Below are 21,049 nucleotides of genomic sequence, written 5' to 3'. Positions count from 1 at the left end.
TGTGCCTCTTACCCATCCCCCTCCTTTCTCTCCCACTATTCATGGTGCATAACTTTGGTACTCTTAGAAGTAACGTGTTTCTGCTATGGAAGATGTTGGGGGATGGGAGTGTACTGGTACAACAGTGAATTTATTTCCCTGGTTTGTTTTTTTGAAGGGGATGGTTGTGACCCTCCCCAAGTGGCTCTGTGGCAGTGTGGTTTCAAGGCTGGAGTTTGGGTCAGGGAGACCTGGGTTCGGATCCTACCACAACGTCTAAGGTGATGTTCAGCTTCTGGCTACTCCTGCTGGCCAGAGTGGTTGTGGGGATAACGTAACCTGCCAAAATGGTTGGGGCTGTGGGCTGTACCACTGTGTACAGCTTGTTGTAGTCGGACCCTAATTGTGTAACCATTGTACCACGGAGGGGTATGTGTTAATACCCATGCGGTGCTTCAGTTCTTTCCGGAGGAGGAGGGTTGCACACTTCCAAAATCTTGCTGCATTGGTCATTGAGTGTCCCATTTGGTTGAATGTATTCATTCACCTTCTGCAATCCAACTGGAGTTCCTTTGGGAAGGAGAAGGAGGAGAAGAGTTGGTTCTTATATGCTGCTTTTCTGTACCCGAAGGAGTCTTAAAGAGGCTTACATTTGCCTTCCCTTTCCTCTCCCCACAACAGACACCCTGTGGGGTGGGTGAGGCTAAGAGAGCCCTCTTATTACTGCTCAGTCAGAAGAACTTTATCAGCGCTGTGGCGAGCCCAAGGTCACCCAGCTGGCTGCATGTGGGGGAGTGCAGAACCGAACCGACTGGTCAGATTCGAAGTCCGCACTCCTAACCACTACACCAAACTGGCTTGTTAAATAAGGTCATTAAATAAAATTACCTGAACTCAGGGAGGGGTGGTAGCTCAGAACCTGACCCGCCTCTAGAAATCTAGCTGTTTGTCGGAATGGCTTGGTTTGGAAGGTTAGTCCCGGAGGCTTGCTGTCTGCCTTTCCCCAGCCTCACATTACCCACATGAGTTTCCTTGTGGTTGTTGGGAGCAGTCAGGGCTTTTGTTGCCATGGGGCTCTGACTGCAGGCAACGCAGGCTTAGCCGGCGTCTCTCCACCCACCTGTTCCCTTCCCAGTGGTAGTTGCAGAAACATCCTTCCGACGCCACCCCGTGACGTTCAGGGCAGTGTCCTCCCTTTCCTGAAAGCCCTGTCACCCGTGGCTTCTTGGGCATCATGCACTTTCCACCTGCTTCCAGGGCACCTTGTAACTGGTTGTGAAATGGCAAAATCCACTTGTGAACGATTGCTGGAATGAAATGAAGCTGTATTATTTAGCGTGTTCCAGCGACCCATTTCTGCAAAGGCTTCAAGTATGTAAAAGGCTGCCTTGTAGGGGATGGAGCAGAGTTGTTCTCTCTTGCCCCGGAGGGACGGACCAGAACCAATGGGATGAAATTAATGCAAAAGAAATTCTGTCTAAACCTCCGGAAGAAGTTCCTGACAGTTAGAGCGGTTCCTCAGTGGAACAGGCTTCCTCGGGAGGTGGTGGGTTCTCCATCTTTGGAGATTTTTAAACAGAGGCTGGAGAGCCATCTGATGGAGAGGCTGATTCTGTGAAGGCTCAAGGGGGTGGCAGATTACAGTGAATGAGCGATAGGGTTGTGAGTGTCCTGCATAGTGTAGGGCAGGGGTAGTCAAACTGCGGCCCTCCAGATGTCCATGGACTACAATTCCCAGGAGCCCCTGCCAGCGAATGCTGGCAGGGGCTCCTGGGAATTGTAGTCCATGGACATCTGGAGGGCCGCAGTTTGACTACCCCTGGTGTAGGGGGTTGGACTAGATGACCCATGAGATCCTTTCCAACTCTAGGATTCTATTCTGTTCTATGGGCCAGACTGTGAAAGAGAAGAGGATATACCTTGTGAGAGATGAATTGTTTTCAACAGGCGCTTGCTTCCTTTGGGGTGAGGTTGCCAACCTCCAGGAACCACAGCTGTTCTCCAGATGAGCGGGATCCAATTTCCTGGAAAGAATGGCTGCTCTGGAGGGTGAATTGACATTGTGGACTTCTTGTGGGGCTTCCAGATGCCTAAAATCCCCAATCGCTGGTTACTGCAGGCCACATCTTGTGGATTGTACTGACTCACTGAGTGTAATTAATCTAGTGAGTAGGCAGGTAGTTGTGTATTTCCTGCATGCTAAAGGGGGCTGGACTAGATGACCCTGGAGGCCCCTTCCAACTCTATGATTCTAAGTCCTGTTAAGAAAGGCAGAGGATAAAAAATGTAAATAACTAACACCATACCCTTCCCAAAGCTCTACTTCCAAATCTTCAAGGATTTCCAAACTCTGAGTTAGCAACTGTACTTGGGAGCCCCTCTCTTGCCTGAAGTCTGGGGGAGGTGTGGGTGTCTCCCCCTGACCCTGGCGTTGTGGGGCTGCTGCCCTCCTGAGATCTGGGCTCCCCTGGTAGTTCTGGGGCAGTGGGGAAGGCTTCTGCTCTCCAGAACTGGCCGCCCAGCGAGAGCCACCCACCCTCAACCTCTGGCAGGGGCTCATGGGAATTGTAGTCCTTGGACATCTGGAGGGCCGCAGTTTGACTACCCCTGCTCTGGAGTCTGCGTCCGGCTCTTCCTGCTCTGAGTTGCCGTGTCCCAACCTGCTGAGCCAGCCTTTTACCTTTCAAAGCAGGTAATCTGGCAGCAGGCGAGGGAGGCAGGACTCCTCCTCATGCCGGTTCCTCCCTGGGTCCCTCTGCCCGCCCTGTTTTGCCTGCGGTAGGATGCGAGCGATTTCTCAAAAAAGATAAATGCTACTCGCCATCCGGCATCTCCTGAGCGACTCGGGCCGGGTTTTGTTTGGAGTAGCTGCCTCTCTCCTGGGCCTCTCGGTGCTGGTGGGCCCGGCCGACACGGTGCAGTGGGATGGAGAGAGAAGGCGTCTGTGCCGACAGGGAATTTCGATTCAAAGGGCCCTGCCCCAAGGTGAGTATTCGTGTACGGACTGCTCGGCTTTTTACTCACTGCTGTCGGCAGGGCTGAGGCTCGGCCCTGCGTATTGTTGACGGAACTGGGATGGGCTGAGTGTCCGAGAGAAAGGGTGCCTCTGAGCTTGTACAGAGTGTGTTTCCTTCTAGAGGCTTCAAGGCACTCTCTGTGTGAGCTTGACTTTCTTCAGGAATAAGCTGAACAGATTGATGACTTGGATTTCTCTTTGGGCAACCCCAATCAGACTCCCTGCTGTGGCTGTTGGGTCTCCCGGCGAGTAAGGGATGGGGGTGCCGTCTGCCTCTTGGCACGGTTGGTCTTGTTTACAACTTTTGAGGTTCATAGTGGGGAGTGACAGCTCCCTTGGCTTTCCTGCTTTGCAGTGTGTTCATGAGAGATCCCAGCTGATTTAGGGTTGGCTGTGGAACCCGAGGCCAGGATTCTCTGCTCAGATTACCAGCTCTCCAGGGTGGAGGTCCTTTACTTACTGCCTGGTCCTTTTAACTGGAGATGCCAGGGATTGAATTTAGGATCTTTCTTAGGACAAGCAGATGCTGAGCCCCCAAGCCAAATCTCCTCCTGGGCCAGGGCGATGTATTTTCAGCACCTGTGTAATGGGCAAACTGGACTTCGCATTCCTGCTCAGCTGGAAGGAAAACTGGCTGGTTTTAGGTAGTCTGAGATACCCAGAATTCCTTGGGACGGGATAGCAGTGTTTTAAATGAGAAGGAATTTCAACAGAGGGGAAGCTCTTCTTGACACGTGGCTGAGGAGCGTGACAGAGTGGTTAGAGTGGAATCCGGAGGACCCTGGTTCTAATCCCTCCTCCACCCAAGGAGCTTGCTGGTGACCTTGGGCTAGCCTCACGCTCTCAGCCTTACCTACTTTGCAGGGAGGTCGCGATAATAAAATGAGGACGGGGAGAATGAAGTCGGAAGTCAGTTTGGATCCCCCGTGGGGAGGAAAGACAGAAGTGGAGAAATAAAGCAACTTTTCAGATTCCAAAAACGGAACTCTTAACAGTGCTGCTTCCTTCTCTCTGTGTGTGTCTTTAAATTGCGGGTTGCTGTTCTTTTTTGTGTTGACGTTTTGGCTGGGCATCTAGGTTGCTAGAAACCCCCACAGTTTCCCAGCCCATGGCCGGTGACATCTTCTTGAAGGGGCAGGCGAATACTTAGAAAGGCAGTGAACAAACAGGGTGCACCAGAAGAAATTTCCTGCCCGCATGCATCCTACACACTAGGTTGGGATTTGGCCCTTGGGTCTCTTGGCAGGTAAGTCTACCTGAAAAGCAGCCACCTACGGAAGGATAGGGAGCAGATGGAACCTGACCCTTTTCTGCCATGGACTGTCCCTGCAAATACCAGTGTCTTCCCTCAAACAATCTTGTATGACACAGAAATCCTGCAAAGTGCCAACCTTCCCCCTTTTCGCAGGCTTTGTAGTCTCTAATTGTATTGTAACAGACTGGAGTTCTGCAGGTGAAGCCTCTCTTGAAATTGAGATGCAGAGATGAAGGAGGGGGACTTGTTGAATTTACTTCTGTTGTGCAGCTGTTAAAAGTGCAGGGGCCCTACTGTTGGAGGGGAGAAACAGGAGCTGGCTGTTTATGGGTGTGGTGTAGTGGTTAGGAGTGTGAATTTCTAATCTGGCAAGCTGTGAGTTTAATTCCACACTCCTCCACATGCAGCCAGCTGGGTGGCCTTGGGCTCATCACAGCAGTGATATCAGGGCTCTCTCAGTTCTGACCAGCAGTGATATCAGGGCTCTCCCAGCCTCACCCACCTCACAAGATGCCTGTTGTGGGGAGAGGAAGGGAAGATGATTGTAAGCCGCTTTGAGTCTCCTCCGGGTAGAGGAAAACAGCATATATAAGAAATAACAGTATCCCCTGGGAGGCCCATCTTCCTCTTGGAATGGATTGGGTGGGGCTAGGAAACGGGGGCGATCAAGAAGAGCTATTTCTTTATACCCTGCTTTCCGCTACCTGAGGGAGTAGAAACATAGAATCATAGAGTTGGAAGGGGCCATACAGGCCATCTAGTCCAACCCCCTGCTCTACGCAGGATCAGCCCAAAGCATCCTAAAGCAAAGTCCCAAAGCTGCTTACAAACCCCTTTCTCTTTCTGTCCCCACAACACAACAGACATCCTATGAGGTAGGTGGGGCTGAGAGAGCTCTAAGAGAACTGGGTCACCCAAGGTCATCCAGCTGGCAGCATGTGGAAGAGTGGAGGGGAGGAGTGGGGAATCAAACCCAGTCCTCCAGATTAGAGATGGCCACTCTTTAACCACTCCACCACGCTGGCTCATCAAGACAGGGGGTAAGAGATGGGAGAGGAACCAGAAAGGGAGCCTAGCAAGGCATTAAACTCTTCCGGAATGGAGCAAGAACTCCAGGAATGTCACTTGGGATCAGAAGGTGAATTTCCCCCAAGCCAGACATGCCAGGGAATCTAGGTTTTTTAACGGTTGGGGGATCATCTGGTCATGGACTTGAGGCCACTGTGGGTGGGCAAATAGTTGTGAGTTTCCTGCATTGAGCCGGGGGTTGGACTAGATGACCCTGGGGGATCCCTTCCCACTCTGATTCTAGGAGGGTTATCCAATTCCTGCAAATATCGCTTGGTCTTGCTGGGCTGTTTCCCTCTTCGGTGGCGCTGAGGCGCATGTGGGTTGCTGCTGGCCCTGCTCACCAGCTCGACAGGCCTTCATTTCCTGCCTTGCTTGGGATCCTTCCATGCCGGGCGGGGCATGGCAGGCTTCCTGGGAAACCTGCGGTGACCTCATTGCTCAGGTGCGAGGGCGGGACGTGAGCCAGTCCGGCAAGGGGGGGGAAATGGACTTCGGAAACAGTGTGCAGTTGTGAACCTTGGCTGTGGGCTGCTGCCTTGGCCGATGAAGGGAACTGCTTATTAATGGGGAAATAAGATTGTTTGCGTGAGGAAGCGCGCATGTGCGGCCCTGTGCACAACAATGGAGCGAGCGTGGCCGATGGGCCGGTTGAGAGAGAGTTCTTTCTTTCTTTCCTCACCTGCGGGCATTCCTGCAACCTGAGACCTATTTCGTTTCCAGAGTTTCAGCTTCCTCATTGGCCACTGCAGCTCTTCTCCTGCCTTAGGTGGTTTTCTGTTTGTGTTGTTTTCAGACCTGGTAATCCTAATCCTGTTTATGGGATGTCTTAGGCGGTTTGATTGAACTGCCTTTTTTTTTTAAAAAAAAAGGGTTTGTCCTGCACTTTGCGTCTCGGTGAGGAAGCTGGGCTGCTTCTACTAGATCAGAGAGAATCACAGAATCATAGAGTTGGAAGGGACCTCCTGGGTCTGGTGTGGTGCAGCGGTTAGGAAGGTCAGATTCATCCAGGGGTGGCCAAAACTGTGGTTCTCCAGATGCCCGTGGACTACAATTCCCATGAGCCCCTGCCACTTGGCAGGGGCTCATGGGAATTGTAGTCCACGGGCATCTGGAGAACCACAGTTTTGGCCACCCCTGGACTAGTATTTGAGAGACTCAGGTTGAAATCTCCACTAATGCTATGGAAGCTCACTGCGTGAACCTAGGTCAATCACAGTCCTTCCTCCTAGCCCAAACTCACAGGGTTGTTGTGAAGATAGAAGAAAAAGAGCTGGGTTTTTTTTATACTCCACTTTTCACTACCTGAAGAAGTTCCCCTTCCTCTTCCTTTCCCCACAACAGACACCCTGTGAGGTAGGTGAGGCTGTAAGCTCTAAGAGAACTGCTCTGCAAGAACTGCTCTAATAGGACTGTGACTGGCCCAAGGTCAGCCTGCTGGCTTCTTGTGGAAGAATGAGCCTGATGGGATGGCGTTAGCCTGGAGCATCTTACCTCTGTGCTGACTCTATTTGTGAAACTCGGCTGAACGGGAAGTCTCGTTTTGTGAGTATTGTCAGGAGTGTGATTGTGGTCAAAAGCTTTGCCTGAGATGCAGTTCTGTGTGGATCCCCCTAAGAAGAAGAAGAAGAAGAGTTGGTTCTTATATGCCGCTTTTCTCTACCCGAAGGAGGCTCAAAGCGGCTTACAGTCGCCTTCCCATTCCTAAACAGAAAGGGCAGAAGCGACATTATGAGGGTTAAGTCTGGTGTTTGTATGAACAGGATGGAGATCTCGTTCGCGGGTGTGATGTATTCAGAAGGCATCAACGGAAAAGGTTCCTGTGATTTAAACAGAACAATATTTTTGGCTCTCTGTCCGTTGGTGTTGCTTGACAACCTCCGGCTAGCCTCTGGGCCTCTTCTCTGGCTGAAGCTCAAGGGATGCCTGCTGAGGGGCTAAAGCCATAATATCAAGCAAAAAAGGTGTTCCCTTTCAAAAAGGGCAAACCGTGTGAGCTGATCACCTCACCACACTTCTTTTACTGGTGTAACAGTTTTTCTATGCTTGTAAACATCTCCTGTTTACCACATCACGATACACATACATATATCCATCAGAAGAGACCTGCTGGATCAGGCCAGGGGTCCATCTAGTCCAGCATCCTGTCTCTCACAGGGGCCAGCCAGTTCCTCTGGAAGGCCAACAACAGGGCACAGAGACCAAGGCGTAACGTTGCCTCCTGGCCCTGGGATTCAGAGGATTACTGCCTCTGAATGTGGAGGTTCCCCGCAGTCACCCTGACTTGTAGCCATTAAGCACCAGTTGTCCCTTTTCAGGTGTGTGTGCATTAGAGCAGGGGTAGTCAACTGGTGGTCCTCCAGGTGTTCATGGACTACAATTCCCATGAGCCCCTGCCAGCATTTGCTGGCAGGGGCTCATGGGAATTGTAGTCCATGGACATTTGGAGGACCACAGGTTGACTACCCCTGCACTAGAGAGTACTAGTAGTATAGCGGTTCAGAGTGGCTTGGTATAATGTGGCGCCTGCAGTCTGGAGAACTGAGTTTGATTCTCCTACCTCGCAGGGTCGTTGTGTCGAATGGAGGAGAAGGGAATGATATAAGCTGCTGCTTTGAGTCCCTGTTGTGGAGAAAGGCCAGGATATTAGTAAAAATAATGTGCAGAATGGCTCCCGAAAAGGATTCTGTGCGTTCCCGATTCTCCATGTGATTGGGCTGCCTTTCATGTGCTAGCACCATTAGAATGGTGTGCCCTCCTTGTGCAACATTCTACAGCAGAGTTTGGGAAGATGTGACTTCTAGTCCCTGCTCAGCCTTAAAGCTCCTTGGGTGACTTTGGGATACATTGTTGTTGTTGTTGTTAGGAGCGAAGTCGTGTCCGACCCATCGCAACCCCACAGACAATGATCCTCCAGACCTTCCTGTCCTCTACCATTCTCCGGAGTCCATTTAAGTTCGCACCGTCTGCTTCAGGAACTCTATCTAGCCACCTCATTCTCTGTCGTCCCCTTCTTCTTTTGCCCTCGATTGCTCCCAGCATTAGGCTCTTCTCCAGGGAGTCCTTCCTTCTCATGAGGTGGCCAAAGTATTTGAGTTTCATCTTCAGGATCTGGCCTTCTAAGGAGCAGTCAGGGCTGATCTCCTCCAGGACTGACCGGTTTGTTCGCCTTGCAGTCCAAGGGACTCGCAAGAGTCTTCTCCAGCACCAGAGTTCAAAAGCCTCAATTCTTTGATGCTCGGCCTTCCTTATGGTCCAACTTTCACAGCCATACATTGCAACTGAGAAAACGATAGGGATACATACACTTGACCCAACCTAGACTGACCATGGATTCTGGTTTTTTTTTGGGGGGGGGCATAATCTGGGCATAGAATTTGGGTCACTGTGGTGGGCAGGTAGTTGTGAATTTCCTGCATTCTTCTGGGGGGGGGGGTTGGACTAGATGACTGTGGAGGTCCCTTCTAACTTGCCTGTCAGTTCTTTGAGAAATGGACCTGACTTTGTGGATTTGAAGTTCCTAGCCCAAATTCAGGTAATTCCACCTGTCCTTTGCTACTGAACAAAGGCTGTGCGGGAGCTGGTATGGTTGTTTTTTAACAAACGGAAATCCAGATTTTGTTTTCCATGGCACTAAAATGACAGATATTTAATTGAATTTCTTAATCTTCATTTAATGGAACAGAGCTGGATTTGCTTATGGTTTCTTTTCACACTTCCAAATACAAGTAAGAACATTGTGTGAAAATGATTATTTTAATAACTGCATCAAGGTTACCCACCCAGTAGGGGAGTTCACTTAATTCACAATGGAGCGTTTGAACATTTAAGGAACCAAGCCGCAGGGAGAATTATGATTTGACATTTTGGGACAATGGCAATCTGCCTGTCATAGGCTTGTTCCTTATATGACAGAGCCCTCTTTTTGTTCAAGGAATAAACCAGGGGTAGTCAAACAGCGGACCTCCAGATGTCCGTGGACTACAATTCCCAGGAGCCCCTGCCAGCGAATGCTGGCAGGGGCTCCTGGGAATTGTAGTCCACGGACATCTGGAGGGCCGCAGTTTGACTACCCCTGGAATAAGCGATGTTACAGATTCCTGTTTTAATAACACATCTGTTCCTAATGTTCATTTAAAAATCTTACCATTTGGTAGATGTTCCAGTGACCTGGGGCTAAAACATCACAAAACCTGGAGTTCTTTGGGGTTACTGTTTTTTTTGTTTTTGATTGTTATTTTTATATTTTGTTTGGATTGTTATTTTTATATCTTTGATATCTTTGAGTTTTACCTCAGGTTTTAGTTTTTATTAATGCTTTTTTATTGACTCTAATGGATTTTAAATATCTGTTTACTTACATATGTTTATATTTATAGGCTTGTCCCTATTGAGCCAGTAATCTTGGGGCGGCTCGGAACAATACATTTGTTGTTGTTGTTATGTGCGAAGTCGTGTCCGACCCATCGCGACCCCATGGACAATGATCCTCCAGACCTTCCTGTCCTCTACCATTCCCCGGAGTCCATTTAAGTTTGCACCTACTGCTTCAGTGACTCCATCCAGCCACCTCATTCTCTGTCGTCCCCTTCTTCTTTTGCCCTCGATCGCTCCCAGCATTAGGCTCTTCTCCAGGGAGTCCTTCCTTCTCATGAGGTGGCCAAAGTATTTGAGTTTCATCTTCAGGATCTGGCCTTCTAAGGAGCAGGCAGGGCTGATCTCCTCTAGGACTGACCGGTTTGTTCGCCTTGCAGTCCAAGGGACTCGCAAGAGTCTTCTCCAGCACCAGAGTTCAAAAGCCTCAATTCTTTGACGCACATGCAGAGCACACTTCCTCACACAAAATGAAATGGGGATTACAAGTCTACATATATAAGCAAGAGCTGGGCAGTGAAGTGTTGTTATGTGCGAAGTCGTGTCCGACCCATCGCGACCCCACGGACAATGATCCTCCAGGCCTTCCTGTCCTCTACCATTTCTCGGAGTCCATTTAAGGTCGCACCGACTGCTTCAGTGACTCCATCCAGCCACCTCATTCTCTGTCGTCCCCTTCTTCTTTTGCCCTCGATCGCTCCCAGCATTAGGCTCTTCTCCAGGGAGTCCTTCCTTCTCATGAGGTGGCCAAAGTATTTGAGTTTCATCTTCAGGATCTGGCCTTCTAAGGAGCAGGCAGGGCTGATCTCCTCTAGGACTGACCGGTTTGTTCGCCTTGCAGTCCAAGGGACTCGCAAGAGTCTTCTCCAGCACCAGAGTTCAAAAGCCTCAATTCTTTGACGCTCGGCCTTCCTTATGGTCCAACTTTCGCAGCCATACATTGCAACTGGGAAGACCATAGCCTTGACTAAACGCACTTTTGTTGGCAGGGTGATGTCTCTGCTTTATAGGATGCTGTCTAGATTTGCCATAGCTTTCCTCCCCAGGAGCAAGCATCTTTTAATTTCTTTGCTGCAGTCCCCATCTGCAGTGATCTTGGAGCCCAGGAAAATAAAATCTGTCACTATCTCCATTTCTTCCCCATGTTTTGCCAGGAATTGAGAGGGCCGGATGCCATGATCTTTAACAATACATATACATTTATATATAACTATATTTACTGCTTGGCCAGAACAGCTTTATCAGTGCTGTGGTGAGCCCAAGGTCACCCAGCTGGCTGCATGTGGGGGAGCAGGGAATCAAACCTGGCTCACTAGATTAGAAGTCCGCACTCCTAGCCACTGCACCAAGTTGGTTGATGTTGTCTTACTTTGGCCCCAACCCAAAGGCTGGCGGAAGAGCTCCGCTTTACAAGCCCTGCGGAACTGTACAAGTTCCATCAGGGCACAGAATGTGTTCCGGGAGCTCGTTTCACCAGGTAGGGGTCAAGACAGAAAGTGCCATGGCTCTGGTTGAGGCCAAACTTACCTCTTTGGGGCCAGGGACCACCAACTGGTTGGTGTTCATAGAACGGAGCATTCTCTGGGGTGTATAGATAGAGAGGTGGTCTCCAGATACGCAGGACCAGGACTGCAAATGGCCTTATGGGTAAGCACCAGTACTTTAGACTTGATTGGGAATTCAACACGTGTTCTTAGTCTTGCATTTGAAAGACTGGGCATTGGGGAAGCACTTTCACAAACACTATTTTCATTGCCCTTTTGCAGCTGGATTTTACCGTGCAGAACGGTAGTATCCCCTCACAAATGGTCACTGAAGAGCCACCAGTGGGGGATTAGCAGTGTCCTGTGCTTGACCAGTCATCTGACTGCTTGAACAGGTTAGCCAGAAGTGAGGAGTCGCCTGTGTAAACTGGTTTTTGGATGCCGCTGAGGCTGAATCTGGGCCGGGTCAACTTAATTGTCTTCCTAGCATCCTCCTTTTTATTTTAAGCTTGTGTGGAGAAATGCACGCTTACTTCAAAAGCCAAGGGCAAAGCATCGATTAGCCTTTTGGGTGGAAATGTCAGAGATCTGACGCGAGCTGGAGGTTTTGAGGTTCCGGTCGGCTTTCCAAGAAATGTTTTGATTCCTGCTGTTCGTTTTGTCTCAATCACATCCAGCCTCTGGGTTTTCATTCATTGGCATAGTAATGTTAGATATTTACCTGAAGTGTCATGCATGAGATCTTGGGATCAGCTGGGTCTGTTTTGATGGGGGAATTTTGAAGGACCATCCTGTTTTCCTCAAACGAATGGTGTATTAGCTCAATCTCTTTAAGCCATCTGTGCATATGGCTCTGTCTTCGCCGGTTCACAGACTTTTCATTCAGTTAACATTTAGCCCTGCTACATTGGTGCTGATTATGAGACAGTGAACCTCTGAATCCCACAGCGTGGAGGCAGCTTCAAGGGAAGGCCTCGACCCCTTTGTCCTGTTGTTGGCCCTCCAGAGGAACTGGTTGGCCCCTGTGAGAGACAGGATGCTGGACTAGATGGACCCCTGGCCTGATCCAGAAGGGCTCTTCTGATGTTCTTATCAGGGACGGCCTCAGCCTCTATGCCCTGTTGTTGGCCCTCCAGAGGAACTGGTTGGCCCCTGTGTGAGACAGGATGCTGGACTAGATGGACCACTGGTCTGATCCAGCAGGGCTCTTCTGATGTTCTTATCAGGGAAGGCCTCAGCCTCTCTGCCCTGTTGTTAGATCTTCAGACGAACTGGTTGGCCCCTGTGTGAGACAGGATGCTGGACTAGATGGACCCCTGGCCTGATCCAGAAGGGCTCTTCTGATGTTCTTATCAGGGACGGCCTCAGCCTCTATGCCCTGTTGTTGGCCCTCCAGAGGAACTGGTTGGCCCCTGTGTGAGACAGGATGCTGGACTAGATGGACCACTGGTCTGATCCAGCAGGGCTCTTCTGATGTTCTTATCAGGGAAGGCCTCAGCCTCTCTGCCCTGTTGTTAGATCTTCAGACGAACTGGTTGGCCCCTGTGTGAGACAGGATGCTGGACTAGATGGACCACTGGTCTGATCCAGAAGGGCTCTTCTGATGTTCTTATCAGGGACGGCCTCAGCCTCTATGCCCTGTTGTTGGCCCTCCAGAGGAACTGGTTGGCCCCTGTGTGAGACAGGATGCTGGACTAGATGGACCACTGGTCTGATCCAGCAGGGCTCTTCTGATGTTCTTATCAGGGAAGGCCTCAGCCTCTCTGCCCTGTTGTTAGATCTTCAGACGAACTGGTTGGCCCCTGTGTGAGACAGGATGCTGGACTAGATGGACCACTGGTCTGATCCAGAAGGGCTCTTCTGATGTTCTTATCAGGGACGGCCTCAGCCTCTATGCCCTGTTGTTGGCCCTCCAGAGGAACTGGTTGGCCCCTGTGTGAGACAGGATGCTGGACTAGATGGACCACTGGTCTGATCCAGCAGGGCTCTTCTGATGTTCTTATCAGGGAAGGCCTCAGCCTCTCTGCCCTGTTGTTAGATCTTCAGACGAACTGGTTGGCCCCTGTGTGAGACAGGATGCTGGACTAGATGGACCCCTGGTCTGATCCAGAAGGGCTCTCCTGATGTTCTTATCAGGGAAGGCCTCAGCCTCTCTGCCCTGTTGTTGGATCTTCAGACGAACTGGTTGGCCCCTGTGTGAGACAGGATGCTGGACTAGATGGACCCCTGGTCTGATCCAGAAGGGCTCTTCTGATGTTCTTATCAGGGACGGCCTCAGCCTCTATGCCCTGTTGTTGGATCTTCAGACGAACTGGTTGGCCCCTGTGTGAGACAGGATGCTGGACTAGATGGACCCCTGGTCTGATCCAGCAGGGCTCTCCTGATGTTCTTATCAGGGAAGGCCTCAGCCTCTCTGCCCTGTTGTTGGATCTTCAGACGAACTGGTTGGCCCCTGTGTGAGACAGGATGCTGGACTAGATGGACCCCTGGTCTGATCCAGAAGGGCTCTTCTGATGTTCTTATCAGGGAAGGCCTCAGCCTCTCTGCCCTGTTGTTGGATCTTCAGACGAACTGGTTGGCCCCTGTGTGAGGCAGGATGCTGGACTAGATGGACCCCTGGTCTGATCCAGCAGGGCTCTTCTGATGTTCTTATCAGGGAAGGCCTCAGCCTCTCTGCCCTGTTGTTGGATCTTCAGACGAACTGGTTGGCCCCTGTGTGAGACAGGATGCTGGACTAGATGGACCCCTGGTCTGATCCAGCAGGGTCTCCTGATGTTCTTATCAGGGAAGGCCTCAGCCTCTCTGCCCTGTTGTTGGATCTTCAGACGAACTGGTTGGCCCCTGTGTGAGACAGGATGCTGGACTAGATGGACCCCTGGTCTGATCCAGAAGGGCTCTTCTGATGTTCTTATCAGGGACGGCCTCAGCCTCTATGCCCTGTTGTTGGATCTTCAGACGAACTGGTTGGCCCCTGTGTGAGACAGGATGCTGGACTAGATGGACCCCTGGTCTGATCCAGAAGGGCTCTTCTGATGTTCTTATCAGGGACGGCCTCAGCCTCTATGCCCTGTTGTTGGATCTTCAGACGAACTGGTTGGCCCCTGTGTGAGACAGGATGCTGGACTAGATGGACCCCTGGTCTGATCCAGCAGGGCTCTTCTGATGTTCTTATCAGGGATGGCCTCAGCCTCTATGCCCTGTTGTTGGATCTTCAGACGAACTGGTTGGCCCCTGTGTGAGACAGGATGCTGGACTAGATGGACCCCTGGTCTGATCCAGAAGGGCTCTTCTGATGTTCTTATCAGGGACGGCCTCAGCCTCTATGCCCTGTTGTTGGATCTTCAGATGAACTGGTTGGCCCCTGTGTGAGACAGGATGCTGGACTAGATGGACCCCTGGTCTGATCCAGCAGGGCACTTCTGATGTTCTTATCAGGGAAGGCCTCAGCCTCTCTGCCCTGTTGTTGGATCTTCAGACGAACTGGTTGGCCCCTGTGTGAGACAGGATGCTGGACTAGATGGGCCACTGATCTGAACCAGCAGGACTCTCCTGTGTTCTTATGAAGGCCTCAGCCTCTCTGCCCTGTTGTTGGCCCTCCAGGAGAACTGGTTGGCCCCTGTGTGAGACAGGATGCTGGACTAGATGGGCCACTGGCCTGATCCAGCAGGGCTCTTCTTATGGACCCCTGTTGCTGTTTAGCTTGAGACCTCCTAAATTCGATGCCTTTGTGCATATGCACTGGTTAATACTGTTGGGCAGCTGCCCCATCTATACTGGTATTGTTTGTTCTAACTGGTAGCAGCTCTGCAATGCCTCAAGCAGACACTTATCCCAGACTTTTCCCAAAGATGCCACGGACTGAACCTTGGACATTCTGCATGTCAAGGCTGTCCTTCATCACTTGGCAGTGAGGCTGCATAGAACGGTCTCTCTTTCTGCCTCTCCCTTGGAGAATGTCTTTTCCTGGAAATGGGAGATTTTGTCTCCATCTGAAGGAATTCCTTTCACATGTGTGTGTGTGTGTGTGGGGGGGTATTTTTTGCTCTGGCAACACGTCTTTGGATCTTGTCCCCTTCTGTTTCTGGTTGCCTTTTCCTGAGTCTCCTCTGAGAAAGTCGAGGGCTTTTTCATCCCTCCCCTCTGCACCCCATTGCAGGTGCTGGCTGTGCTTCCTAGGAGGCGGCTTGACTCGCCTTCTCCAACTTTAAAAAACACCCAAGCCAAATAAACTTTTTGTTCAGGCGAAAGAGTGGTGTTTTATAGACAGCACTGATGCATACTGAATCCGAATAGCCTGCTTTTAGACTCTGGCTCCTGAGTCTCTGGGTTTACGATGCTGCAAATAATAATGTTTCCATAAAGACCTGGGGAATATTCTTATTAAGCAGTAAATAATGTCAGATTCAGGTGTTTTTTTTTTTTTTTTTAACAAAGCCCTACAGGCAGCTGGTCTTTCAGGGGTACTTTGCAAGAAGGGCCCAAGCAGTGTGTGGTTATGTTTAAAAGCATCCTTTCCCAAGAAAACAGTCTATGGATTAAGGTAAAAACCGCAAACTAGCATTGGGCTTCCTGTTCTAAAAAGTTCTATTTTTAAAGTCATCTCTTAGAAAAACAAGCCTTATGCGTACCGTTAATTGTATCCTTCCGTCAATAAGTTTGGCGCGGAAGATTTTGAAGAATAACTAAAATATAGATTCTGAAAGGAATAACTTTTAAAGTTTTATGTGGTCTGCTTAAATAATACAAATTGGCGGATTTTATTGTGTCGCATATACGTCTTATTGAATTTATTGCTACGGGGTTGGAGTAATTACACTAACTTTAATTTGTATTCACGTATTATGGAAAGCTGGCCCAACTTCCTATAAACATAACCAGTCTTCTGCTGGGCCTCTTGTGTGCTGTTCGGTGACCTCCTAAGCAGGTCTCCGCAGTTGTTGTGAGCTCCTGCATTGTGAAGGGGGTTGGACTAGATGACCCTGGAGGTCCCTTCCAACTCTATGATTTCTTCTGGACTTATACAAATGCATGCCGTATACTGAGTCAGACAATTGTTCCATCGAGGGGAACACTGTCAACTCAGACTGGCAGTGACTCTCCAGGGTCTGAGACAGAGGTATTTCATGTCACCTGCTACAAGATCTTTTTTAACTGGAGCTGCTGAGGATTGCATGCAAACATTCTACCACTGAGCAGTGGTCCCTATCCAGGGGCTCTAACTCCCAGGAAAGTGCTTCTAGGATTGCGCTGTTCCTCCATCCGAGAGCAAGGACTGATTTTAGTTCCCTCTTAAGTATTTCCTTGGCCATGAGCTTGAATGTGTTGGCACTTGTGGAAAGATGCTTGTTTCATTCGTAGTCTTTATACATTTCCTGATTACATAAACATTCAAAGCACAACCCAGACAAACATAAGCATTTTAAAATTTGAGAACAACGCTTGACTTAGAGGGGCACATTTAAGACCAACAAAGCTTAATTCTGGGGACAAACTTATACCCACAAAAGTTTAGACCCAGAATTAAATTTTTGTGGACTTGCTGAGTGACTTGAGGTCCCACGATGAACTCTTCTGCCTTGCTTTACCTCACAGGGTGGTTGTTAGGAAAAGGAGGAGGGGAGAACATTTTGCAAAATTCGCTTTGAATCCTGGGGTGGGCAGAGGAAGTGGGATATAAGTAAATCATAGAATCGGAAGGGGCCCTACAGGCCATCTGGTCCCACCCCCCTGCTCAATGCAGGATCAGCCTCAAGCATCCAGGATAAGGATCTGTCCAGCCGCTGCTTGAAGACCAACAGTGAGGGAGAGCTCCCCACCTCCTTAGGCAGCCCATTCCACTGCTGAACTGCTCAGACTGTGAATTCCCCCCTCTTGATATCTAGCCTATATTGTTCCGCACCTAGTTTAAACCCATTGCAATGCAAATGCACCTGTTATAGAGAGCTGTCATTTAAAGAGGGTCCTGAAGTCAGTGTTAGGAGAAGCCCATAACCAGAGAGGGAAACACACTGGCATCTGGTCTCCCACCCCCTGCTTATTCATCCGCGTGGCTCAGTAGCACTGCTGCCATGGACCGTGCTGTTGACATCCACTTCGACAGGTTCTTCTGTGGAGTGTTGGAGGCCGCGCGGTTAGCAAGCCCTGCTCCGCCTGTCAGTGGAAGCTCTGATGTCCTCCGTGCATCTCTGCAGTCTGTTTACACGATCAACAGTGTGTTTTTCAGATGATGGCAGGTTTAATTGCTTTCTCAGTTGAGCCCCTCGGCAAGAAAACGTTCCCTCCAAGACGGCTTTTATAAAATCAAAGCGGAGCCTCCACTGAAGATAAGAGAGTTCCGGAGAAAGCGGCTCTAAGAATGTAGAGATGTTGGAGTGAAACCTGCCATGAAAACATCTTTGCTCCAGTCCAGGAGCATCATTGGGTGCAGAAAATTCCTGAGGATTGCCATGTTGGTCCACAGAGGAATGGCAAAGATAGAGTTCGGTAGGACCTGGGAGAGCAACAAAAGCTTACGCCCCTCAAGTCCATGTTGGTCTTCAAGGAGCGACCAGACTCCATTCTAGTGTGTGTGTATATATGTAAAGTTCTGTCATGCCACAGTCAACTTATGGCAGTCCTGTTGTGATTTATGGCAGCCCTGTCAAGAGCCAGCCTGGTGTAGTGGTTAAGAGTGATGGCTTCTAGTCTTGTGAGCCAGGCTTGATTCCCCACTCCTCCACAAGCAGCCAGGTGAGTGACCTTGGACTCATCACAGCCCTGATTCTCACTGATTCCCTTCAGAGCTCTCTCAGCCTTACTTCCCTCACAGGGTGTTTGTTGTGCAGAGAGGAAGGGAAGGCTCTTGGAAGCCACTTTGGGACTCTTTAGGGCAGTGGGAAGCGGGATGTGAAAGCCAAGTCATAGGGACCAAGTCAGGGACCAAGCCCTATGAAGATAGGTTGAGGGACTTGGGAATGTTCAGCCTGGAGAAAAGGAGGTTGAGACGGGACATGATAGCCCTCTTTAAGTATTTGAAAGGTTGTCACTTGGAGGAAGGCAGGATGCTGTTTCTGCTGGCTGCAGAGGAGAGGACACGCAGTAATGGGTTTAAACTTCAAGTACAACGATATAGGCTAGATATCAGGAAAAAATTTTTCTCAGTCAGAGTAGTTCAGCAGTGGAATAGGCTGCCTAAGGAGGTGGTGAGCTCCCTCTCACTGGCAGTCTTCAAACAAAGGTTGGACACACACTTTTCTTGGATGCTTTAAGATGCTTTGGGCTGATCCTGCGTTGAGCAGGGGGTTAGACTAGATGGCCTGTGTGGCCCCTTCCAACTCTATGATTCTGTGATTCTATGCATTTTCTTCTCAAGGCAAGAGATGGACAGGGGTGGTTTGCCAGTGCCTGCCTGTATGACTTGCCTGGTGGTCTCCCATCCAAGTGCTAATCAGGGCTGACCTTCCTTAGCTTCTGAGATCTGATGAGGTTGGGTGAGTCTGGGCCAGCCAGGGCAGAATCAGAGGACTCTCCAATTGGGCTTGTCACCAAAATATTAGAGTGTGTATAGAGAAGATGACAAAGGAGAAGAGCTGGGTTTTTTTATACCCCACTTTTTGCTACCCATTGCTGCGTACAAGCATCTTTCCCTTCCTCTCACCATCAGACACCTGGTAGGTGGGGCTGAGGTGTGGTAGGTGGGGCTGAGAGAGCTTTGAGAGAACTCTGACTGGCCCAAGGTCACCCAGTAGGCTCACCCAGTGGAGGAGGGATGGGGAATCAAACCTTGCCTCTTAGTAGAGCACAGCAACGCATCCTAGGTTGGAAGGATTTGGAGAAGATCTTTGGCTTGCTGGGTGATTTCCTCTCTTGAAAGAAACATCGCTGCCCTTGCCCCTTGGCCACTTGGGCTGGCAGCTGAGCAGCTGGCTTCGCTTAACAGGGCAGCCCTGGCAACGGTTATTTTGCTCTGCTCTTTTGGGCCCGTGATGCTTGCATGTCGATGAAGTCAGCCTTTGACTCCCAATCAGAATCAGGAACTTGGCTGAAGTTAGACCTGGTTGCGATTTATTTCCCTTGGGCGTGTGCCCGTGTGCCTTTTGTCCCAATGAGAGTACAGAGTTGCCGGCTGCTGGGAAATCTCCGCACGCTTTGAGTCTGTCCTCTTATTGCGAGATTTTTACTGTTGGCACACACGAAATAAAGAGGCTCCTTCCTTTCTGGTGTTTGCTCAGAGATGTTCCTCCTTTTTCCTCGAGTCAGCGTGACAACAGAAAGCTGGCACGATGAAAGCAAAGGCCGTTTTCTGATGCCAGGAATGTGACACCGGCCATGGCCACAGTTGTTTGATTGAATGCAAAGGAGGTTCCCCGGGAGTTGCCGGAAAGAGTACTGAGCAGTCAGGAAAAGAGGGCAGAACAGAATAAAATAGCGTTTATTTTACTGAGTCACGCCCGACGTAGTCACAATCTTATGTACTGGGAAAACTTGACTTCCGCTCCACCAGGTTCCCCAGAAGATTTCCCAGTGTATCATTTATTGGGTTAAATTTGAAAAACAAATTGGTTTGCCTTGGAAGCACAGAAGCTTCACCCAGTATTCTCAATCCACCACATGTTCCAGGAAAAATACAGTTTAAAGAAATGACAAAGATGGTCTGACTCCAGTGGTCCCAAGAAAAATAAATTTTATGTACAAAAACAGAAGCATATCTTGCATGACATATTCACATAGGCATATTTAACCAATTGTGAATAGATAAACATTAACTCACTACAGCTCCAAGCCCAGGTAATAGAGAAAAGAACAAAGATCCTATAGGCGATGAAACAGAAGGCAATCAAAGGCCAAAGAAGCTCATCATATAACCCATGAGAGGGTGGGGCCAAGTGTACCCAAGTGTGAGCATTATCTTAACCCTTTCCCTCCCAGAACGCCTTGCATGCAGAGCGGCAATATCCAACCTCATTTCCTTGCAATATCTAAGCGGGTTTCACAGGTTGGCCAAATCTTGTCATATCTTCAAAGCAAAGCAGGGTTGGTCCTGCTTAGTGCTTGAATGGGAGACCACCATGGATGTCCGGGGTTGATATGCAGAGGCAGGCAATGGCAGACCAACCTGTGGACATTTCTTGCCTTGAGAACTCCATGAGGGGTCACCGTAATTTGTGTTCCACTTTCTACCACCATCTACCTACTTAAGTGGGTTTTCCTTCAGGAAGACTCATGTGAAATAAATGTGGCTTGTGCTCCAGGTGACTACGGACTTCCATTTTATTTCTTTACGACAGACTAACCCCTAAGCAGTAATCATGGAGGGCCAAACAGAATGCTAACGAATGCATTTCTAGCTATACCCCCCCGAAGAGCATTACGCTCTGCCAATATCAACCAATTGGTGGTCTCTGGCCCCAAGGAGATAAGTCTGGCCTCAATCAGGACCAGGACATTTTCCATTCTGGTCCCTTCCTGGTGGAATCAGCTCCTGGACCCCACCCAGCCAAGCCTGTCGGAGCTATCACAGTACCGCAGGGCCTACAAGGCAGAGCACGTCCGCCAGGCTTTCGGCTGGGGCCAATGAAAGTGCAAACACCTAGCTTCTCTTAGGCCCCACCCAACTTATATGTTACCACCTGCCATCATTGCAGGAGATCTTAGACCGCTGTCTGACTTGACTGAGAACAGCAGGAGGTTCCAGACCTTAGGGTTATAATGTTGAATTTTCAGCCAGAAGCCTTTATACTGCAAGTTTAATAATTACTGTTATTTCAACTGTTTTGATTTCTGATCTGCATTTATACAACATGGTGCATGCTGCCCAGGGCTGGGTTACCAGGGTGGGTGGTATAAAAATCTAATCTGTTCCACTTAATATGTCTGGTAAGGGCTTAGAGGAGG

The 21,049-nt window shown here is 49.7% G+C and overlaps 1 protein-coding gene across 7 annotated transcripts in view; it reads left to right on the top strand.

Moving 5' to 3' along the window:
* MYO5B (myosin VB) overlaps nucleotides 1-21,049 on the top strand; it is a 296,164-nt gene that overhangs the window by 1,684 nt on the left and 273,431 nt on the right. For 3 of the 7 annotated variants that reach the window (XM_077346775.1, XM_077346773.1, XM_077346769.1), the window contains exon 1: nucleotides 2,811-2,964. The exons of 1 other annotated variant lie outside the window; for it this stretch is intronic. In XM_077346775.1, the coding sequence (XP_077202890.1) occupies nucleotides 2,905-2,964 (60 nt within the window). In that variant the 5' untranslated portion in view covers nucleotides 2,811-2,904. Of the gene's footprint in view, nucleotides 1-2,809; nucleotides 2,965-21,049 lie in introns of those variants that run through there. 3 more of the 7 variants (XM_077346774.1, XM_077346771.1, XM_077346772.1) reach the window with 2 other exon arrangements.

The sequence above is a fragment of the Paroedura picta genome, chromosome 7, assembly GCF_049243985.1.
Source record: "Paroedura picta isolate Pp20150507F chromosome 7, Ppicta_v3.0, whole genome shotgun sequence".
Taxonomy (NCBI): Eukaryota; Metazoa; Chordata; class Lepidosauria; order Squamata; family Gekkonidae; genus Paroedura; species Paroedura picta.
Note: the sequence above shows the minus strand (reverse complement) of the source record. Positions and strands in the feature narration are given on the sequence as shown.